The 25,221-nt window shown below is 34.3% G+C and overlaps 1 protein-coding gene across 1 annotated transcript in view; it reads right to left on the bottom strand.

Annotated features, from left to right (window-relative positions):
• Positions 1–4,786: 4,786 nt before the first annotated feature.
• LOC143257390 (transcription factor LBX2-like) overlaps positions 4,787–25,221 on the bottom strand; it is a 60,640-nt gene continuing 40,205 nt past the window's right edge. The window contains exon 2 of the mRNA XM_076515980.1: positions 4,787–5,896. Coding sequence (XP_076372095.1) covers positions 5,538–5,896 — 359 coding nt within the window. The 3' untranslated portion in view covers positions 4,787–5,537. The remainder of the gene's footprint in view (positions 5,897–25,221) is intronic.

Genomic DNA, 25,221 nt, shown 5'->3' with positions numbered 1-25,221 from the left:
TATTGAAAAGTTTTAGTGCTACATTAATATGTTATTCATACCTATTGTGAATTGGATATCTTACGATAGTAATAGAAAAACAAACAAACTCGAAACTAAAATAAAAAATGTTCCTGGTCGTTGATATAGGTTCTCAATGATGATACGTAACCATCACAGCGGATCGCAGTGATGGTTTCTGATCTTTTCAATGAGTCGTTATTGATGTTTCCTAATAATCAAAACAAGCTTTCATTGGTAGGTCTTAACCACCACAACAGGTCTTCATTGATGATTCCAAATCATTAAAACATACATTTGATGGTTCTTAACTACTACAACAGGCCCTCTTTAATGATTACCGATCATTAAAACTTGCTTTTGATGGTTCTTAACCACCACAATAAGTGCTCATTGATGATTTTCGATCATCGTAGCAGTTCCTGATAAATGATTTCTGTTTATTATAACGAGTCTTCATCCAAGATTCCTAAACACAGAAGAAATTATTGATAATTCTTAACCATCACAGGAAGTATTCTTGATGGCTTACGATCACCGCAGCGGGTTTTTGTTGAGGATTCCTCATCACCACACCAGGGTTTGTTTTCCTGGAAGTGTCGACACTAAAAACACGTGTATTCCCATCGCCATCCTTCTATCGGTTGATTAGCTTGTATTTACGATTCTATCTGGATAATTAATTGCAAACTGTGTAATTTTCGTTCTTGTAGCCAGACTACCAGATACGATGTAAATGTATCATGGAATAACTGTTTAGCCCTTCAAATCAACAACTGTTTGACACAAAGAACGAATGTGTGTGAAATAAGTTCTACGAGAAAAGAAAAAACTTCGCTCATCAAACTCGATACCTTAAACACTTTCTTGTGTTATAATGATGTTATTTGGAACATTCAACAAATGTAAAAATGCACTTTAAACTGTATGTCGAATTATTGAGATAGAGAAGCAGAGAATGATTCATCACCATGACGATTATGTATGGTGCCCATTTCTACAGATGACACTGAATCCTTCGTTTACTGAACCTATTTTTGTATAAACTTAATTTATGTGTCAATTTCTGAAGTTATATTTCCCACAAATGAACCTTTACGATGTTATAAGGTACATGTGTGTGTTTGTAACGTAAAAAATTTAAAATGAAGTATATTTTGAAAAGCAACAAAAATCATTTATTTGACGTTAGGAGGAGAATAAATTAGTCCAGGGTTCGAGACTCGATGCTGCTAAACAAACTCCGCACTTTCAGTTGTGGGTACGTTATAAAGGTCAGAGTCGATCTCGTTATTTCGTTCAGAGAGTCGGACGAATATCTTGTGACAACAACTGCTAGCTGAAGACCTGCCTACGTATCCCGATAACACATCAGATGCCAATCACGTTAAAAAATAAAAACAACATCCTAATTTGTGTACACACCTGTTTATCCACACATAAAATATTTTAAGGTAAAGTTTGTCTTTACTGAAAAATAAATTTCCATTTGTTCAACGACTCTTATAGAAAAATATAACAGAAATACGGCCGATTTGTCGCGACATTTTATTGCAAACGACAGTTTGAGATTCCCTTAATATAAGGTATGGCTCATAAGATGTATGAGAAACAAAACATGGCAAAAGGTGCAAATCTCGGTGCAATTTTAAATTTTACATTTGTTGGTGAAAAAAAAGAAAAGAAAAGGTAATATATAATTAGTAGAAACTCATTTTTTATATACATGAAGTTGATTTGAAAGAAAGTCATTTTTAACTTCCGTGTTCCTGTAAACATTCGTTGTTTAATGCATAACCTCAGAGCATTATCAAAACATTTCATTATAATCTTCACATATTTTGAAATAGTAAAGAACACGATTAAGTTTCACTACAGCATGTCTTACGTATGAACGTATATGTTCTGTAGAGCTTTGAATCAAGGGACAATATAAAAGTGTTAATTTTTTTGGCTTTTCATGCGGTAACCGGAAATAGTTTGGGGCACCTGGTGGAGGAAATATGCTTCAATAAATTTATTTTGATCACAATCAAACACCAGTAACCATTTTTCTCAAATATAATTTAACTTTTTTTTAGCAGGTATAAAAGGTTTCTTGATCTTTTACTTTTTGTTAGAAGTGACAATTTAATAGGCCTAAAAGTACTTTTCGCATTTTGCATAGAAAACTCACCTTTAAAACGAAATGTAAAATAAATAAATAATTAATACGCTTTAATAAATTTATTTTGATTGTAACGAAACACCAGTAACAAAGGGTCTCTTGATCTTGCATTTGTTTCTAGATGTGAAAGTTTAATGTACTAGGCCTAAAATACTTTTCGCATTCTGCTTAGAAAACTGACATTTAAAAAGAAATGTAAAATAATAATACTTAAGTAAAGTCTAAGATGAAAAAAAAATGTGTCACTTGAAGGAAAAGAACGTGAATGCACTTTGTTTGGTTTGTTTCTAATTTTGCGCAAAGCTACACGAGGGCTATCTACGCTAGGCGTTCCTAATTTAGCAGTGTAAGACTAAAGGGAAGACAGCAATTTATTACCACCCACCGCCAACTCTTGGACTACTCTTTTACCAACGAATAATGGGATTGACCGTACATTATAGAGCCCCCACGGCTGAAAGGGCGAGCATGTTTGGTGCAACGGGAATTCGAACCCGCGACCCTCAGATTACGAGTCAAACGCTTTAACCCACCTGGCCATACCGGAGCATGCATGCACGTAATCGTAAACTATTTCTTTGTAGATTGAGTGTGGCCAATCTTAGTGTGCCGGGTTATGAGTCCAAAGTTTCATGACTTGTGACCCGTTAATAAAACACGAATTAATGCTCTACATTTCTCTTCGGGGATATGGATGCCTTAGAAAAGTGACTGTCAAATCCAACTATTCGATAATAGGAGTCCACAAATTGGCGCGGAGGAGTCGTTGTTGTTGTTTTGAATTAAGCACAAAGCTACACAATGGGCTATCTGTGCTCTGCCTACCACGGGTATTGAAACCCGATTTTTAGCGTTGTAATTCCACAAACATACTTCTGAGCAACTGGGGGGGGGCGAGGAGTCGTTGACTCTCTGCCTTTTTTAGAGTTTATTACCTCGAAATTAGGGATGGCTAGCGCAGATAGGCCTCAAGTAGCTTTGTGCAAAATTCAACAAACATAACTTCTTAAAACTAAAATCACACTGTCACGAAAATGATGTCTTTGAAACACTAATATGGTTAACACCTATTCTGCACGTTAAGGCTTAGATTAGGCCTAGTAGTAGTAGCACACGCATATCATAATTCAGAGTGCCCATTTCCACAAAAACGCTCTCCGCAGTTTGGAGTCATAAACGAACCTTAAGTGTAACGGTGAAATCCTGCTATTTGGACAATCATTTGTTCAACGAAAATTATTTTTAATCTTTTTATTTGTTGTATTATTACTACTTCTTGTCTAAGATGGAAAGATATTCAAAGTTTAAATATCTTCATGAATATTGAAAAATAGACAAAATTATAGCTTACAGGTAGACGTGCGCTCGCGCCTATTATCTCTATCTCTTTTTATTTTTGCTAACAAGATCAAATTCAGGATTAGTTAATAATTTGTTGATGGATTCCGTTGTGGTCATACTGTAGGATGGTTAAACGGAATGAGTGAAGGTACGGTCAGTTCAACAGAGGTAATTCATTACATCCACAATTATTCAATTAGTTGCGTTTTCTAATAATTTTTTCTCAAAGATCTAATGCCTTAAAAATTGTATTTTGCCATGGATACCGGCAAAAAATGTAACATAATTACTGGTAAAAAGACAGTATTGTTATAGGAAAAAAAAAGACCATAGTTACTGACAAAAATGTAGCATCGTTACTTATGAAAAAGACAGTATTGTTATAGGAAAAAAAAAAGACCATAGTTACTGACAAAAATGTAGCATCGTTACTTATGAAAAAGATAGTATTGTTATCGGTAAAAAAAAAACACCATGGCTATTGACAAAAATATAGCATAGTTACTTAAAAAATATAGTATTGTTATAAGCAAAACACACTATGGTTACTGACGAAAGAAACAATATAGTTGCTAATAAAACAAAGTCAGAATGGTTAATAACATTGTCTAGAAACAAAAAAATAACTATATATGTATAGTTGCGGACTAAAAGTAACCATGGATACAGACAAAACTCAACTATGGTGATAGACGAAATTAAATTTAACATTCTGATTGTTAAAGGTCCATAATTTCAGTTTTGTTTATTTTCTGCAGTTAGCTTTATTGCCCGATTTTTGAAGGTTCATATTTTCAGTTCTGTTTATTTTCTAGTTAGTTGTTTTGCTCGATTCCTGAAGGTCCATATTTTTAGTTCTATTTATTTTCTACAGTTAGTTGTATTCTGTTTATTTTCAACAATTACTTTTTGCCCGATTTTTGAAGGTCCATATTTTCACTTCCGTTTATTTTTGCAGTTAGTTTTATTGCCCGATTTTTGAAGGTACATATTTTTAGTTCTGTTTATTTCCTACAATTAGTTTTATTTCCCGAATGTTGAAGGTCCATATTTTCAGTTCTGTTTATTTCTACAGTTGTATTGCCCGATTTTTGAAGGTACATATTTTCAGTTCTGTTTATTTCTACAATTAGTTGTATTAACTGATTTGTTTAAAATATCTGTTTTCAGTTTTGATTCTAAAATAGATAAACTGATGATTAACCAATAAGTCAGTCACATTGAAACTGTTCTTTGAATAATTAATTATAAATGAAACTACAATTCAACTCTCTTCAATTCATTCTGTTCCGTCTTCCTTATTTAACTTTATCGACAGCCTTTTGCGAAACACGCGAGAGTAATGTAATGCTTTCCCATTCTTTAAGCCTAATAGTATAGTACATTTTCACCAAGAGAGCTCAACCACGGAGAATTTTTAACCTTTTCTTAACATGCAATTGAAATATATAAAGCAGAATACGGTAGCATCATGGACGACAGATGAATAAAAACAACAGAAGCGGTATTTTTTTTTAAGATCATACTTAGTTTATTTAATACCTGTCTCGCCCAGAATTACGAGCAACCTGGGAACTATCGATTTTTTTTTTACCGCAAGTGTTAACAGAAATTGAAATGTTTCCTTCATATACACATTGTTGTTCACACTTGTACGAGTTCGTCTCTTGTTAGATGAACCGTAATGACAGTCAACCAATCAACGTCAAGCTGCCGAGTAGAGATCACATTACGTCATACTTTTTTTTTTCTACTGAGTGCAGCTGCGTGGAGTCACCAAGTTCATGGTGAATAATATACACTGAAGTGTATACAGCCAATTAATCTACAACAAAAGGAAGAGAAGCTATCACAAACCGATAAATCTACATTGCGAGTGTGAGTGGATAAATTAGGTGAATTGGACCAAATATAGAAAGACACACATATATATGTACTATTTACATGGGTATCACTAAATGATTAAAAACACATTTTTTTTTAATGTTACAGTGAATGTTGTTGTGGTTGTTTGTTTGTTTCTTTATTTTTAGTCATGCGCATGCGCATTCTGTAGCTCCGTATTCTTCAGTAAGGTTAAGTCTTGAATGTTGTTAAAAATGGTTTTGTGAATAGTGTGCATCTTGGCGGCGTCAACGTCCTTCTTCAACTCTTCCATGTCTCGTTTCAGTTTGGCCCGCCTGTTCTGGAACCACGTGATCACCTGGGCGTTCGTTAGGTTTAACGACTGCGCGATCTCGTCTCTGTCAGCCGGAGACAGATATTTTTGGTAGAGGAATCTCTTCTCGAGCTCGAAGATTTGATGGTTAGTAAATGCTGTTCGAGACTTTCGTTTTTTCTTCGGTTGCTGTCGAGTGGTGAACAAGTTCAGATGATCGCGGCTTCCGTCTGGAAAAAGAACACCGTAATAAATCATTTTATATCAGAAAGGACAACTTTCACTCTTCAAATGTCACTGGAATTTTGAGGCAACTGCTATCGTAAGGACGGTAATAATTAAAAGTCCTATTGCTGTTTGAAGGCATTATGGATAAAAAAAACTTGTATAAAACTTTTTTTACGAATTTTCATTTTACAATAAATAAGGGTCAGCAAATATACCAATACACTGGGGTAAGGACGAGTCAGCTCGGACCTAAAAAAACGTAATCAATACTGAATGCTCTATGTGGGTTCAACTTATTGCTTACTAGCTGGGGTACTGGTCCCCTGGACGGAAGTTATGTAAATTCATGATTATTGAAAGATTATTTTAGGACGTGAAAAGTTGCTTCCCTTACACGTAATTCTAACAAAACGTAAAAACATCCATAAGAACTAGAAATCATCAAATGTGAAACCACAGGTTTGTGTGTATCTTTGAATGGATCAAAGAAATCTTCGTGACAAATTTGGTGAAAATCCATCAACTGGGGACAAAGTAGTGGTAATAAAACTTCAAAATACAAAACTGAAAATTTGTATAGAACAAGTTTAGTGAAGACCTGTCCACACCCTGTGAAGTAGCTACATGGACATACAACAGTCAGCACTATTATATTTATATAGATATGTAGTTACATGGACATACAACAGTCAGCACTATTATATTTATATAGATATGTAGTTAAATGGACATACAACAGTCAGCACTATTATATTTATATAGATAAGTAGTTACATGAACATACAACAGTCAGAACTGTTATAATTATATATATAAGTAATTGCATGGACATACAACAGTCAGCACTATTATATTTATATAGATATGTAGTTACATGGACATACAACAGTCAGCACTATTATATTTATATAGATATGTAGTTAAATGGACATACAACAGTCAGCACTATTATATTTATATAGATAAGTAGTTACATGAACATACAACAGTCAGAACTGTTATAATTATATATATAAGTAATTGCATGGACATACAACAGACAATATTATTATATTTATATAGATAAGTAGTTACATGGACATACAACAATCAATACTATTATATTTATATAGATAAGTAGTTACATGGACATACAACAGTCAGTACTATTATATTTATATAGACAAGTAGTTACATGGACATACAACAGTCAGTACTATTATATTTATATAGACAAGTAGTTACATGGACATACAACAGTCAGTACTATTATATTTATATAGACAAGTAGTTACATGGACATACAACAGTCAGTACTATTATATTTATATAGACAAGTAGTTACATGGACATCAGATGAAATTTTGTCCAATTAAATTTTTCACCAAGAGTCCTCAGTTCTTAAGTGAAAGAAAAAAAAAATCCGATAAAATTAGGTATTTAAAAAACAACAGTTTACAAGCTAAAACTAACCTTGTAGCTTATCTTGTGGGAAGTAATTTTTTTCGCGTGCGTTTAAGTAATCTTTTCAATTCTGACAATGAAAAACTTTAACTTCGTAAACACCGTGTTAAGATAAGAACTAGGAATTCATTTCAAAAACGTCTAGCAATAGAAAAAAGTATTTCTACCAAAGATAGTTTGTTGTCTTCGTTATAGAAAAGCCACATTAGGCTATCTGTTGTCTCTGCCAAGGGGAATCGAACCCCTGGATCATGGGCGTCCGCAGAAATTACTTCAGGGAGGGGCAGGGTTTTCCAAGGGTCATTGTTGTGTAAAATTAAGTTTCTCTTTTTCCAGAGGGGCAAATGCCTCCTCTGACCCCTCACAGACGCCCATGCCCATAATCTTTGCATTGTAAGTTCATAGACTTACTGCTGTCCCACTAAGCGATGTTATTTAAAAGAAAGGCGCAATATGCTTTAAAGTTCCAGTGTAGAAATGGTTAACTTTTGACCTTCATGACCTTGAAACTTTTTCCCTCATTGGGAACAATCAGTGGTCCATTAAAACCAAAATTATACTTTTATTTCGGCGTTTTTAACCTTGTGCGGGACGTGGGCTAAACAGTCAAATCATACCTTCCAAGGTTAAGGCATGCCTATCCCTGATGTATAACTTCAGGCAGTAGGAGAAGCAACCAACCGGTCAGCAATACTCCACTTACACGTTTATTGTTAACCGAGTAGCTAGGCCAAAGCGACCGTCACAATTATAAAGTTCAAACATCTGAAGTGACGGAAAAGGATGCTGAGTAGCCCATAACGCCTGCGACGAGCTGCAGCCCAGAATACTGATAAGAAGGCTATGTCTGTCCTTTCTAGTCTAGTAACATATTATTTTGGACAGACGATTTCATAGATAATAAGTGCCTCAGGACACTTTAATTTACGATAAACAATAATTTTTATAGAGCATGAAAGAAACACACGACATTGGACACTGAAGTTATAAAGTTTTTCTTTTTCCAATGGTTCTGCGTCATCCGTGACGTTTTTTCTTTGTGCTAATGTGCTATCGTTGATGACATTATCTACGCCTCAGTGACACCAAGCGACAAAAGTGCACAATTACAAGTTTGTTCCGAGTAAATATTTTTATTGTTTAATGGCATATGTAGTACCATGATTGACATCGTGCAGTCCGCTGACCTCTGAAAGTGCTTGACCATTCTAAGGATGGACCTGAACGCTCAGTTTTGAGTTTCCATATTATAACTATAATAAAATAGGCATAAAGAGTAAGGTGTTAAATCGAATTAAAATGGCGTTTAGTTTGAAAACTTCATTAACACGTGTTTTTTATGTCAGTGCGACTTTTAGATACCTTGTGGGGTTATCTTCGTTAAATAAATCCAGATCCCAAAACTCAGATAGGTGTTATCTTAGATAAAAGAAAAGAAGGTAGCTGAGAACCACTAAACTCGATTCAAAGATGTTCCAAGTTTTACTAACATATCAGGTTTTGACATATATATTTCCTAACACAAATAAAATGTATAAAAGTAACCTTACAAATTTGTTCGTAATAAATTAAGACCGGAGACCAAAACTAATTAGAAACTAATGAACTAAAAGTACAACTACTGAAAGCAAAATACAACTCCTTACATGATGAGAAATACGACTCCTTATAAATGTAGAGCTTTCTTGTGTTGAAGATAATAGGGCGCATGCGTATTAGAGTGACAACATCTCCCCTAAAGCATACTGTTTCATATTTCATTTACAAAACCGAAACAATAAGATAAAAAATGTTACTCCCCAGTGACCCAGCGATAAGTGTCAAAGTTTATACCACTAAAATCCTGGTTTTGATATCCGTTGTGGGCACAGTACAGATAGCCCACTATCTTGCTTTCTCCTCAATGCCAAATAAATAGAAAATGGAATCTAGAACTTGGTGTGTTAAAGATAAGTGGAGATCTAAAATTGGTTTCGACGCCGCTGAGCTTAACGCTGTGCAACAACTAATTAAACAAGATTAAAATAATTTTATAAAAAATGCAACAATAATTTTTAACTATAAGCATGGCCAGGTGATTAAGGGGCGCTCCACTCGCAATTTGAGGGCCGCGGGTTCGAATCCTCGACCAATCAAATATGCTCGCCCTTTTAACCGTGAGGGCGTTATAAAGTAACGGTCAATCCCATCATTCGTTGGTAAAAGAGTAGCCCAAGAGTTGGCGTTGGGTGGTGATAACTAGCTGCCTTCCTTCTAGTCTTTCACTGCTAAATTAGGGACTGCTAGCGCAGATAGCCCTCGTGGAGTTTTGTGCGAAATTCGAAACCAACCAATCCTGAGTTTTAGCCGTTGCTACCAGCTGATATCTTTTAAATTTAGGATGTTTTGCCATTTAGAACACGGCTACAGCGAAGAAAGATTAATAAATAAATAATTATATTTAGGTAGCTCTACAGTTTCTTTAAGCCTTATGTGAGATATTGTAAAATTATGGTTCGTTATTGCAAATCAATTCACTCTTTTAACAACGTTATATTCACCCATTTTTATCACTGTCACTGAATTACTCCAAAGTTCCCTGTGTTATCACTAGTATAAGTCTTATTTTCTGTGCCTCTATCAGTCATTTCAATCTATCTTTAGTCGTAAATTGAGTTTTATATGTGTATGTGCATTATGCTTGCCTTATGGAAAGTTTTTGTTTTTCACAAACCGGTTACATTCGGTTTTGAAATATAGCATTGGTTAAGTCGAGCTAACAACGGATTCATGTCTTACTCTCCCAAAATAGTACTTAAATTATGCGAGAACTTTGAATTTGTTTGTTTGTTGTCCAGCCATTTGTGGTGTGACCACTGCGTGGCATCGAAACCTGATTTTTAGACTTATCATTGAGCCACCGGGGATGTGGAGTTGAAACAATGAGTTTCAGGATGCGAGTTATACGTTTAGACTATTATTTATACATTTCTACTGTTGATACTACTTCGTTATGTATATATACGTTTAGACTATTATTTATACATTTCTACTGTTGATACTACTTCGTTATGTATATATACGTTTAGACTATTATTTATACATTTCTACTGTTGATACTACTTCGTTATGTATATATACGTTTAGACTATTATTTATACATTTCTACTGTTGATACTACTTCGTTATGTATATATACGTTTAGACTATTATTTATACATTTCTACTGTTGATACTACTTCGTTATGTATATATACGTTTAGACTATTATTTATACATTTCTACTGTTGATACTACTTCGTTATGTATATATACGTTTAGACTATTATTTATACATTTCTACTGTTGATACTACTTCGTTATGTATATATACGTTTAGACTATTATTTATACATTTCTACTGTTGATACTACTTCGTTATGTATATATACGTTTAGACTATTATTTATACATTTCTACTGTTGATACTACTTCGTTATGTATATATACGTTTAGACTATTATTTATACATTTCTACTGTTGATACTACTTCGTTATGTATATATACAACAAAAGGTTTCTATTTATAAAACCATCCATCTGTTCAGTTCAAAGATGACTGTTGAAGAATCAAACATAGAGCCTGACATTTCGTGGTTAGAACAAGACAGAAGGAAGAACTAATTCAAAGAAAACAATAGAAGTTGTCCATACACTGTGAAAACAATATGTCCATACACTCTCAACACAATATGTCCATACACTGTTGAAACAATATGTTCATACACTGTGAAAGCAAGATGTCTATACACTGTTAAAGCAAGATGTCCATACACTGTTAAAACAATATGTCTATACACTGTTAAAACAATATGTCCATACACTGTTAAAACAATATGTCCATACACTGTTAAAACAATATGTTCATACACTATTAACACAATATGTCCATACACTGTTAAAACAATATGTTCATAAACTGTTAAAGCAAGATGTCCATACACTGTTAAAACAATATGTTCATACACTGTTAAAACAATTGTTCATACACTGTTAAAACAATTGTTCATAAACTGTTGAAACAATATGTTCATAAACTGTTGAAACAATATGTTCATAAACTGTTAAAGCAAGATGTTCATACACTGTTAAAACAATATGTTCATACACTGTTAAAACAATTGTTCATAAACTGTTGAAACAATATGTTCATAAACTGTTGGAACAATATGTCCATACACTGTTAAAACAATATGTTCATACACTGTTAAAACAATTGTTCATACACTGTTAAAACAATTGTTCATAAACTGTTGAAACAATATGTTCATAAACTGTTGAAACAATATGTTCATAAACTGTTAAAGCAAGATGTCCATACACTGTTAAAACAATATGTCCATACACTGTTAAAACAATATGTCCATACACTGTTAAAACAATATGTTCATAAACTGTTAAAGCAAGATGTTCATACACTGTTAAAACAATATGTTCATGCACTGTTAAAACAATATGTTCATACACTGTTAAAACAATTGTTCATACACTGTTAAAACAATTGTTCATAAACTGTTGAAACAATATGTTCATAAACTGTTGGAACAATATGTCCATAAACTATTAAAACAATATGTCCATACACTGTTAAAACAATATGTCCATACACTGTTAAAACAATATGTCCATACACTGTTAAAACAATATGTTCATAAACTGTTGAAACAATATGTTCATAAACTGTTAAAGCAAGATGTTCATACACTGTTAAAACAATATGTTCATACACTGTTAAAACAATTGTTCATAAACTGTTGAAACAATATGTTCATAAACTGTTGGAACAATATGTCCATAAACTATTAAAACAATATGTCCATACACTGTTAAAACAATATGTCCATACACTGTTAAAACAATATGTTCATAAACTGTTGAAACAATATGTTCATAAACTGTTAAAACAAGATGTTCATACACTGTTAAAACAATATGTCCATACACTGTTAAAACAATATGTCCATACACTGTTAAAACAATATGTTCATACACTGTTAAAACAATTGTTCATAAACTGTTGAAACAATTGTTCATACACTGTTAAAACAATTGTTCATAAACTGTTGAAACAATATGTTCATAAACTGTTGGAACAATATGTCCATAAACTGTTGAAACAATATGTTCATACACTGTTAAAACAATATGTTCATACACTGTTAAAACAATTGTTCATAAACTGTTGAAACAATATGTCCATACACTGTTAAAACAATATGTTCATACACTGTTAAAACAATTGTTCATAAACTGTTGAAACAATTGTTCATACACTGTTAAAACAATTGTTCATAAACTGTTGAAACAATATGTCCATAAACTGTTGAAACAATATGTCCATAAACTGTTGAAACAATATGTTCATAAACTGTTAAAACAATATGTTCATACACTGTTAAAACAATTGTCCATAAACTGTTGAAACAATATGTCCATACACTGTTAAAACAATATGTTCATACACTGTTAAAACAATTGTTCATAAACTGTTGAAACAATTGTTCATACACTGTTAAAACAATTGTTCATAAACTGTTAAAACAATATGTTCATACACTGTTAAAACAATTGTCCATAAACTGTTGAAACAATATGTTCATAAACTGTTGAAACAATATGTTCATAAACTGTTAAAACAATATGTTCATACACTGTTAAAACAATTGTCCATAAACTGCTGAAACAATATGTCCATACACTGTTAAAACAATATGTTCATACACTGTTAAAACAATTGTTCATAAACTGTTGAAACAATTGTTCATACACTGTTAAATCAATTGTTCATAAACTGTTGAAACAATATGTCCATAAACTGTTGAAACAATATGTTCATAAACTGTTAAAGCAAGATGTTCATACACTGTTAAAACAATATGTCCATACACTGTTAAAACAATATGTCCATACACTCTTAAAACAATATGTTCATACACTGTTAAAACAATTGTTCATACACTGTTAAAACAATTGTTCATAAACTGTTGAAACAATATGTTCATAAACTGTTGGAACAATATGTCCATAAACTGTTGAAACAATATGTTCATAAACTGTTAAAACAATTGTTCATACACTGTTAAAACAATTGTTCATACACTGTTAAAACAATTGTTCATAAACTGTTGAAACAATATGTTCATAAACTGTTGGAACAATATGTCCATAAACTGTTGAAACAATATGTCCATACACTGTTAAAACAATATGTCCATACACTGTTAAAACAATTGTTCATACACTGTTAAAACAATATGTTCATAAACTGTTGAAACAATTGTTCATACACTGTTAAAACAATTGTTCATAAACTGTTGAAACAATATGTCCATAAACTGTTGAAACAATATGTCCATAAACTGTTGAAACAATATGTTCATAAACTGTTAAAACAATATGTTCATACACTGTTAAAACAATTGTCCATAAACTGTTGAAACAATATGTCCATACACTGTTAAAACAATGTGTTCATACACTGTTAAAACAATTGTTCATAAACTGTTAAAACAATATGTTCATACACTGTTGAAACAATTGTTCATACACTGTTAAAACAATTGTTCATAACCTGTTGAAACAATATGTTCATAAACTGTTGGAACAATATGTCCATAAACTGTTGAAACAATATGTTCATAAACTGTTAAAACAATTGTTCATACACTGTTAAAACAATTGTTCATACACTGTTAAAACAATTGTTCATAAACTGTTGAAACAATATGTTCATAAACTGTTGGAACAATATGTCCATAAACTGTTGAAACAATATGTCCATACACTGTTAAAACAATTGTTCATACACTGTTAAAACAATTGTTCATAAACTGTTGAAACAATATGTTCATAAACTGTTGGAACAATATGTCCATAAACTGTTGAAACAATATGTCCATACACTGTTAAAGCAAGATGTCCATACACTGTTAAAACAATTGTTCATAAACTGTTGAAACAATTGTTCATACACTGTTAAAACAATTGTTCATAAACTGTTGAAACAATATGTCCATAAACTGTTGAAACAATATGTCCATAAACTGTTGAAACAATATGTTCATAAACTGTTAAAACAATATGTTCATACACTGTTAAAACAATTGTCCATAAACTGTTGAAACAATATGTCCATACACTGTTAAAACAATGTGTTCATACACTGTTAAAACAATTGTTCATAAACTGTTAAAACAATATGTTCATACACTGTTGAAACAATTGTTCATACACTGTTAAAACAATTGTTCATAACCTGTTGAAACAATATGTTCATAAACTGTTGGAACAATATGTCCATAAACTGTTGAAACAATATGTTCATAAACTGTTAAAACAATTGTTCATACACTGTTAAAACAATTGTTCATACACTGTTAAAACAATTGTTCATACACTGTTAAAACAATTGTTCATAAACTGTTGAAACAATATGTTCATAAACTGTTGGAACAATATGTCCATAAACTGTTGAAACAATATGTCCATACACTGTTAAAACAATTGTTCATACACTGTTAAAACAATTGTTCATAAACTGTTGAAACAATATGTTCATAAACTGTTGGAACAATATGTCCATAAACTGTTGAAACAATATGTCCATACACTGTTAAAACAAGATGTCCATACACTGTTAAAACAATTGTTCATAAACTGTTGAAACAATATGTTCATAAACTGTTAGAACAATATGTTCATAAACTGTTAAAACAATATGTCCATAAAGTGTTGAAACAATATGTTCATAAACCGTTAAAACAATATGTCCATAAACTGTTAAAACATTCTTTCGGAGAAAATCAAAGGTAAGTAATAACATTATGTAACAAAATTTTTACTTTTCTTGTTCCTGGGCAGAAAGTGTTATTTCCCAATTGATTATGCTTAAAGTAAATGGAAAAAACAAACCTGTTTTTCTCTATTCAAGCTTTGCTTTCGTGACCTGGGAGCGTATAATGAAAACATGATGGGAAATTATATTTGGGGGCTGATACGTGAAAGTGATTTACATTACAGTCACAAATCTCGAAATACTACTCACTTTTAAACATATAAGTTTGTTTTTGTATAACTTTTGTATAAATACATTTAAATCTTGATTCATATGTTGTTTTATTCAGACCTTATGTAAATGAAAATGTGCAAATTTGCCCGTGTTTACAAAGAAAACAGGTTAATTTCTAAATTTCATTATCCAGGTCACAAAATCCAAATTTGAAGGGAATATGGCCATTTTATATACTTTTACAACATAAGCAATTAAGAAATAACACATACTATCCAGGAATAAAATTTATGTTACGTAGTGGAAATTAAGTTTATCGAATAGACAAAGAAGTGTAGGCGTGGCGTGAGAGAGAGACACACGCATTAGTGGCGTGAGAGAGAGAGATATTCATTAGTGACGTGAGGTATATATATATACATATATACATTCGTGCCGTTAGAGAGATATATATATACACTAGTGACGTGAGAGAGATAGATACACATACATAAGTGACGTGAAGAGAGATATACACTCGTGACGTTAGAGAGATATATACATTAGTAATGTGTGAGAGAGAGATATATACATTGGTGGCGTGAGAGAAAGATATATATACATTAGTGGCGTGAGAGAGATATATACATTAGTGATGTGTGAGAGAGAGATATATACATTGGTGGCGTGAGAGAAAGATATATATACATTAGTGGCGTGAGAGAGATATATACATTAGTGATGTGTGAGAGAGAGATATATACATTGGTGGCGTGAGAGAAAGATATATATACATTAGTGGCGTGAGAGAAAGATATATGCATTTGTGGCGTGAGAGAGAGATGTATACATTAGTGATGTGTGAGAGAGAGATATATACATTGGTGGCGTGAGAGAAAGATATATATACATTAGTGGCGTGAGAGAAAGATATATGCATTAGTGACGTGAGAGAGATGTATACATTAGTGACGTGAGAGAGATGGCGTGAGAGAAAGATATATATACATTAGTGGCGTGAGAGAAAGATATATGCATTAGTGGCGTGAGAGAGAGATGTATACATTAGGGCGTGAGAGAAAGATATATACATTAGTGGCGTGAGAGAGAGATGTATACATTAGTGACGTGAGAGAGATGTATACATTAGTGACGTGAGAGAGAGATGTATACATTAGTGACGTGAGAGAGAGATGTATATTTGTAACGTGAGAGAGACATACACTCGTGACGTGAGAGAGAGATATACATTACTGACGTATATATACATTAGTGACGTGAGAAATAGAGAGAGATATGCATTAGTGACGTGAGAGAGAAAGACAGATTAGTTACTTCAGACATAAATCTCCCAGTCGTTTTAAGTGACCACCAAAAATGATAAGAATCAGTGAAAGAAGGTCTAAATAGCTCCAACTGCCTAAGATAAAGACACAACTCTCTCTCTCTCTCTCTCTGGTGTTTTGGTATATGTTTATACCAAGGAGGGTCAGGTACACCAGACCTCTTCCTCCAAAAAATCATTCTTCATAGGATCATTTCTATCTTATGATAGTCGAGTTCTTAAACCTAAACTCGAACCTACAGGAAGCTTCAATAAGGTTTGTTTGTTTGTTTGTTTTTAATTTCACGCAAAGCTATACGAGGGCTATCTGTGCTAGCCGTCCTTAATTTTGCAGTGTAAGACTAGAGGGAAGACAGCTAGTCATCACCACCCACCGTCAATTCTTGGGCTACTCTTTTACCAACGAATAATGGGATTGACCGTAACATTATAACGCCCCCACAACTGAAAGGGGCGAGAATGTTTGGTGCGACAGGGATTCGAACCCGTGATCCTCAGATTACGAATCGAATTCCTTAACCCAGCTGGCCATGCCGGGCAGCTTCAATAAGGTTTGACGGTTGGGGGCCGTAAAGAATGCGCATATATTTAATTTCAAAGCAGTAACACAAAAAATTTTAAGTATGACTCAGTCCTTTATTATGATTAATTAGTAAACATTTATGTTTCGAAAATTTATCAGTTGATTGAAATAACATGTCGTCATAATTGTGTGTTCTCATTTAAGGTTGTTTATTTTCCAGATTTTACCTACAAATTTTTGACTAAATAAAATGGTCAGTGTCTAAAGTCAATCCGGGAAGTATATAATTTGATTTGATGATATCCCAAACACAGGGTATCAAGAGATATTTCGGGTACGTCCATTGGAAGCTTGTAAGCACGTGATATTTATGTGTGCATCTAGTGTAGATACTCAACTTATGTCGTTTTGTTATATCATCAGACACAACAGTCAAGACAGCTGTTGTATGGATATCTGAAAGGTTAACAGTAAATCATATTCTTCAGTATAAATCGCTGACCATTAAAATACGTGAACTCCTTTACAGGTGCTAGTTTACTTCAGTTTTGCTTCACAGAACAACATGTAGATTACATAACGATGTTCCCGCCATGTCTAGTTTCCACCATGTGAAGATGATTAGAGTAGGATAGACTCGAACTGTATTAGTCACAAATCAATTCATTTTCCTGGAATAAAAGTCTTTAAAGTGGGATTACGTTACAGGTGTGTATCTTTAACTGTATAACTAACATTCAGATGGTGGTTGTTTTAGGTTTAGATAGCTGATAAATTACAGAACTAAACCTGTGACCGATAATTAGGAGTCTATTTATAAAAACAGACAACATGGTGAGATACATGTGAAGGAGTTTACAGAATGGTGACCACCATTTTTGTTCAACTCTTCATATATACTTTACATTTCTTTGTATAATGACACAATATAATAACAGCTTATGTTCTATGTAAGTTGTCTAATATAAAATAACTATTCTTATTAGGGTGTTGTAGCTGATATTTTCATATTTCTATGGCCCGGCATGGCCAGGTGGGTTAAGGCGTTCAACTCGTAATCTGAGGGTCGCGGGTTCCAATCCTCTTCGCACTAAACATGCTCGCCCTTTCAGCCGTTATAATATGACGGTTAATATGACTAGCTGCCTTCCCTCTTGTCTTACACTGCTAAATTAGGGACGACTAGCGCAAATAGCCCTCGTGTAGCTGTGCGCAAAATTCCAAAACGAGTAAACAAACATATTTATATTTTTAGAATGGATAGTAAACAAAGTTAGTAGCTTAGATACTATCACACAAAATAGGCAGTAGAAGATAAAACCTTCTTACAGTTTGTTTATCTCTTTATTCTTGGTACGATATAATCTGATGAAGTAGAACACATGTGAAAACACAGTAGTAATCTCAGTCATGCTATAAAAACATGACAGAATGTTGCCCGAGTGATAGATGTTGAACACAAGGTTTTTTTATTAGGCCTACTTTCAAGAACTGTATAAATCATACTGATAAAAAACCTTTTTTTTTCACACTTTGCATTTGAAAAATGGACACTTAAGAAAACCTGGCCCATACGAAATAACGCTATAGGGCACATCGAACCATCACAAAATTTCAGTGAAATGAAAACGAAAGAAGTGTGAATTATGTTCTGAATATCTGAAGCCACGTGTTAGTATTGTAGACATTTGAAAGGAATGAAAATAAAAATTAAAAATAGCAAATAGAATCATGTTAGAAGGCAACCCTAATGCGGAATTTTACATAATTAGTTATTCTATTGAAAGGGCTATTCGTAAGTGTAAAAATAAACTTATGTAAATATACACTATACTGTGATCACTAGAACGTACATCAAACCGATTAACTTTTGTGTCTACACAAGTTAATGGTGACTCATAAATTAGACATGGCGAAAAAGTATTCTTAAATTACTATTTTTGGATGTTATACCAATAAAATACAATTTGCAAGTAAACCGAAATTTGCGGCGAACATAACCGGAAAATATAAATAACAATCCGTAAGACAAATCTCCAGGAAACTCCTGTCCGAAGTCTGTTGAAACCATCCTTTAACGTAACGACATCTGGGAGTGAACTGCTGTAGAAGAAATATTGAAATAAATGAACTGTCTAAATGAGGAAGAGTGTCCATGGAGCACTTGACCCTCTTGAGTCCAACTGTAAGAACATAAAATCCAGATCCCATATAAATATTTCGAAATTATCTTGTGACTATGACATTTCGTAACATGTGCAGCATGAAACAACAAAAAGCATCTTTATACTGGAAAGCACCAAAGCAAATATCCAGATTCGATCTCGCCCGGCCTCGGATGACCAGGTGGTTAAAGCACTCGACTCGTAATCTGAGGGTCGCGGGTTCGAATCCCCGTCACACGAAACATGCCCTTTCTTCTATGGGGGCAATGTAATGTACGGTCAATCCCACTATTCATTGGTAAAAGAGTAGCCCAAGAGTTGGCGGTGGGTGGTGATGATTAGTTGCCTTCCCTCTATTCTTACTCTGCTTAATTAGGGACGGCTAGCGCAGATAACCCTCGTGTAGCTTTGCGCGAAAATTCAAAATAAACAAACGACTGGTCTAGACCACGACATTGAGTAATTTGTCCATATTTATATATTCGGAGGGATTTTTGTTGTTGTTTGTGTGTGTTGTTGTTTTTTAAATATAAATGCAAATCAAAATATACAAAAACTATTTTCAAGAAAAACGAAATTCCAATATTTACGTTGGTCCTGGTGAAGGAAGGAATTCTACGAGTGGACATAGTTTCGTTTATTTCGTTTCGACGCAAAGCTACACAATAGTCTATTTACCGTGGAGGATTGAACCCCGTTGTCAATTTGTAAACGTACTGGCCACGACTCTCAAAATTTGATAGAAATAAAAATAACACCTGATAGAATTAATCTCAAAGAAAAGCAAACATCAAATAGTGAGACATACACACAATAATTAGAGCGGTATTTTAAAAGAACTACCGAGTGGTCAAGAATTATATTTCCAATTTTGAAATTAAAAATTAAACGAATACAAACATGCGGTTTTTAACAATTTGTACTTCAACTCAAACATGTTTTTTTTCTTTTATTCTACCCAGTGAGTTGTGTTAGCCCGTAAAATGGCAACCGTGCAACAAAAGGTTCAATGCTTCGATTGGCTTGCAGAGATCAAACCAATGACTGTGGAGCAATGCTGCTACTTGTTTGTTTTGAATTTCGCGTAACGCTACACGAAGACTGTCTGCTCTAGCCGTCCCTAGTCATCATCAACTTTTGGGATTGCAGAGACCAAGCCAATGACTGTGGAGCAATGTTGCTACTTGTTTGTTTGTTTGTTTTGAATTTCGCGTAACGCTACACGAAAACTGTCTGCTCTAGCTGTCCCTAGTCATCATCAAGTTTTGGGGTACTCTTTTTACCAACGAAACGTGGGATTTACTGTAACATTATAACACCCCACCACGGCTGAAAGGATAAGCACATTTGGTGTGACAGGGATTCGAATCTGCGACCCTTAAATTAAAAGTCGAGCGCCTTAACCACCGGGCCATGCCAGGCACAATGTTGTTACAGACGCCAGTACAGGAAAGAAGTATGGGGGTATGTTAAGGATATCGTGTATCGCACACTTATAGCAAACATTACAGAGCTAAAGATCAGGATAACAGATGCCATAGGCTCTGTAACTGTTGCTGTGTTGCAGCGAATGTGTACTGAAACTGAATATTGGTTAAAGAATCATTGATGGTGCACATGTAAAAGGATACTGACATGTGAATAAAAATTGTTCGAGTTTGGCTATACGATGTTGATAACCGCGTGTTTGCATTATTTAATTTTAAAAATTATTAAATTTTAAAATAGAAAAGATACTTTTGGCTCACCCTGTATACTGCGAAGATTTAGACGAACAATAACTGAAATCAACCAAATTATTTTTTTTTTAAATGCAGGTGATGATCACGTTACAAAATATTGATAATTTTGATTTTGCAAGACTGTTGTTGTTGGTTTTTGTTTGTTTTCATGCAAAGCAACAAACACGATGAGATCCCTTCATCCTATTCACGGCAAGGAATAGAAACTTGGATTTTAGCATTGTAAACTTACCCCTGATCAACTGAGAGAGAAGGCACCTATTGAGGTGCCTTCATTTTATCCACTGCTGCGAATCGAACCTTGGATTTTAACATTGTAAACTAACCTGAGAACCAAGTAAAAATAAAGGCACAATTTCATATATAAAATTAGTAATTCGCAGACAATTTACACCTCCATAAAAGCCCTGAAAACACATCTTTAGCGATATGTCTACGGACTTGCAATGCTAAAATTTGGAGATCAAATCCCTGTGATAGACACAGCTTATAGCCTAATGTGGCTTTTCTGTAAAGTAAACAAAACAAATATGATTAATTAATTAATTTCTGTAACTGTGAGGTGAGGGCAATGACCTCTTTACTGGACCTAGGCATTGGAGTTTTAAAATTATAATAAAATATTGTATTTTCCCAAACTTATAGTAGTCTGGTAAACTCCCAAATAACAGTTGTTATATTTTTTCGATTGATTTTTTAAATAATGTTGTCAGTAAATAAGAAAACGAATTGACTTTTTCTCATAAACTTCTGGTAGTTAAATCGCTTAATATTGTATAATAGGCTTTTTGTACAAACTTTTGGTCACATAAGATGGTTGCCGGATCAGGCTATTGGTGGCATAAAAGGGTGGCTGGGATAGACTATTTGTGACTTAAGATGGTGGAGATTTATACAGACTGATTAAACATAGAGAATTATGACTCGCGGTATACAATCCGAAATACTTCATTTTAGAGTAACACAAACTTCCAGCGAAATTTATAAACAACTAAAAACTAGGGGGCGCTTACATTTATCTGATATTTTTACAAGCCAGAATGAAAAAAAAATTACAGGGAGAAAGAGGTTGTTGAATAAACAAATCGAAAACACGCACACACACACACACACACGACAGTTGTCTGTTAGTTTATGCAATCTTTAAACACAAGAGGTCGCAATAAGCTATCATCGAACTTACTCTCAGATATGGCCAAGTGGGTTAAGGCATTCGACTCGTAATCTGAGGGTCGCGGGTTCAAATTCCCGTCGCATCAAACATGGTCACCCTATCAGCTGTGGGGGCGTAATAATGTGACGGTCAATCCTACTATTCGTTGGTAAAAGAGTAGCCCAAGATTTGGCGGTGGGTAGTGATGACTAGCTGCCTTTCCTGTAGTCGTACACTGCTAAATTAGGGACGGCTAGCGCAGATAGCTCTCGAGTAGCTTTGCGCGAAATTCAAGAACAAACTCTCAGATATGCTGAAACATTTTCAGTTAGTATGTACAAGTCACGTAATAATTTAAGTTTGTTTGTTTTTTTCTATATCGCCTCATGTGTTCTACACGACTGTCATGGTTGTCGGTGAATGATCGAATACAAATAGTCCTTGAAATGTTTCCTCTCAATGTTCTATATTTCGTGCGATTGAAATGAAAGGAAACGATTCGGTAGGTGGTGCTGAGGTTGCCGATTTTGTGCAAGCACCACGAGGTAAGTTAAACAGGGCGAACAAGCTGTACAAAGTACACATCGCGTGACGGTTGTGAACTGAACATTCTTGTTGTAAATGACACGTGTTTTACAAAGGGAAAAGCGAGACAACAAGATGTTTTGAGTGAAGTTTCATTGAAAAGTCACGCAGCGGCACCTTGTATTGGAACTTGGCACGAATTTATCACTCTGTCCATACTAACGATGTCTGTGTTATTGTACTTGTTATATATATGTGTGTGTGTGTCAGGTAATAGTGAAGAGCCATAGACGACAGAATTTATGAAACATTACACTAGGTTCACACAGTAAACCAGTTCATCAACTCGCTTTTCAGAAATTCGTCAAGTTTAAGGCAGTCATTTCGTAGTATCTTCTAGTCAAATCAGGAAAACAGCAAGACACCATTCCTGTTTTTGCAAACACTCAGTGTCTCAGCACTTTAAAACACTCGGTGTTGGAGTAACATCAACGCTTCTTCAGAACGGGTGACTTAGCGAGGCTTAAGTGGAACGTGTCAGCGTTTTATTTCGTTTTGTACAAGCGGAAATTTGCGGGTCCTATTCCTTCCTCTTAACAATTCATTCCATCAACGTGGCATAATAAAACGCGATTATACAGGAGGTAACGTTACATTTGTCGTTTCATTGAGTGAGTTACAAGTGTTGCAGTACATCTGGATAGACCACCAACAAACGCTCACCCACAAACCCCCCGCGAAACTCGCGACCTACTGGTCAATGAGGAAAGGAAAGTGAGAGGAGAGAGGGTACTGGCAGCTTTAGACTCAGCCGCGGTGTTGACAGGTGCTAGTACAACCGCTCCGCCCCGGTCATCCTTCTCTTCCACGTTAGGGGGGTAATTAACCGTATCCATTCCTATCTGAAACCGCAGGGGAGACGCAGCTGAACGTTTCTCTCCTAGAAGCCTTCCTTTCACCTACTCAAATACCACTCGTTTAAACACCTGCTAGAGTAAGCTTTTCTACTTGAAGTATGTTTGTTGTTTAAAAGAAAATAATAACAGTTACGAATAAAAAACGAAGACGTCAGTTTCTTAACAATCATTAACATTCTTGTGAAACACAAAGACACTTTTTTTAAAAAAAAAGTCTTTAAAAGAGTCTTTGTTATTTACAAAAATATGTTGAAATGATAAAACATTTATTTTAGAAATGCTTATCTTACGTTTAACGAAAACGAATAAAATAAGAAACCTAAACTGACTCTAGTCGAGAAGCGATGTTGCACGAGGAAGTGCATGGCTTCACCGCTAGAGTGCGCGATACAAACTCGTTACCGTGCAATATTGTTACACTAGAAAACATTTCACACATGCCTTCGGATCTACTGGGACCATGGTGACATAATATGACTACACTTTAACTCATTATTTATTATTTGACAGGCGTCAATGAATATTTAATAACTCAATAAAAACTGAACAAACGGAAAACTAAACAACGCTTAGACCATAAGTGAACTCAAAACCATAAAACATTACGCAAACTTGAAAACGGACCACTTTTAACGAAAAATACATGACAAGTAACAGACAGATTATGTCACAAATACATTTCGCCCAAATAAATTCAGCATAAAAAAATAAAAAACCGGCGACAGGACAATTTTCTTGTATAAGAATTTTTTATCTCACAGGGCGCAGTTTTTCAGTACGAAAGAAAAAAGAAACGGGCGATTAGTATGTTCAAATTGCGATTCCGTGAATTCACGGTCCGCGTGCATTGTGACACAAACGGTTCAGATAAAAAGTAACTCAACAATTGGAGGAGGATACTGTTGACTAGCTGCCTAGACCACAGCTATGGCTGTGGTATCCCAGCCAACCTGATGAGTTTTGTTGTGCGAAAGGCCTTGTCAGCACTGAGTTCTCAGAATTTTCTTTAGACTTGCTTGAAAATTAAGAATGGCTATATAAAGATAACCCTTGAGTAGCTCTGCGCTAATGTTGCAAAAAGAAAAGCCATTAGACTGCAGGACCCGCCATGGCCTGGTGGTGAGGATCGTGAATTCGAAACCCTTTCCCACCAAACATGCCTTTTCATCTGTGGGGGCGTTATAATGTCCCGCTCAATCTCAGTATTCGTTGGTAAAAGAGTAGCCCAAGATTGGCGGTGGGTGGTGATGACTAACTGCCTTCCCTCTAGTCTTTCACTGGTAAATTAAGGACGGCTAGCGCAGATAGCCCTTGTATAGCTGTGCGCGAATTACAGTGACATCGTAATGGTTCTCAAACATTTGAGTGTATAGGTTATTAAAATAATACGAAAGAAGGGCGTCTTACTGGTCTACACTCAACATAACTTAGGGATGGAATAATCAGTTTTTCCATTATATTCTTGTCTGTCTCGGTTTTTCAAAATTACTCAACAAGATATTTGTGTTC

Source organism: Tachypleus tridentatus, chromosome 7 (genome assembly GCF_004210375.1).
Source record: "Tachypleus tridentatus isolate NWPU-2018 chromosome 7, ASM421037v1, whole genome shotgun sequence".
Taxonomy (NCBI): Eukaryota; Metazoa; Arthropoda; class Merostomata; order Xiphosura; family Limulidae; genus Tachypleus; species Tachypleus tridentatus.
The sequence above is the reverse complement of the archived record's forward strand: the minus strand, read 5'-3'. Positions and strand labels throughout refer to the sequence as shown.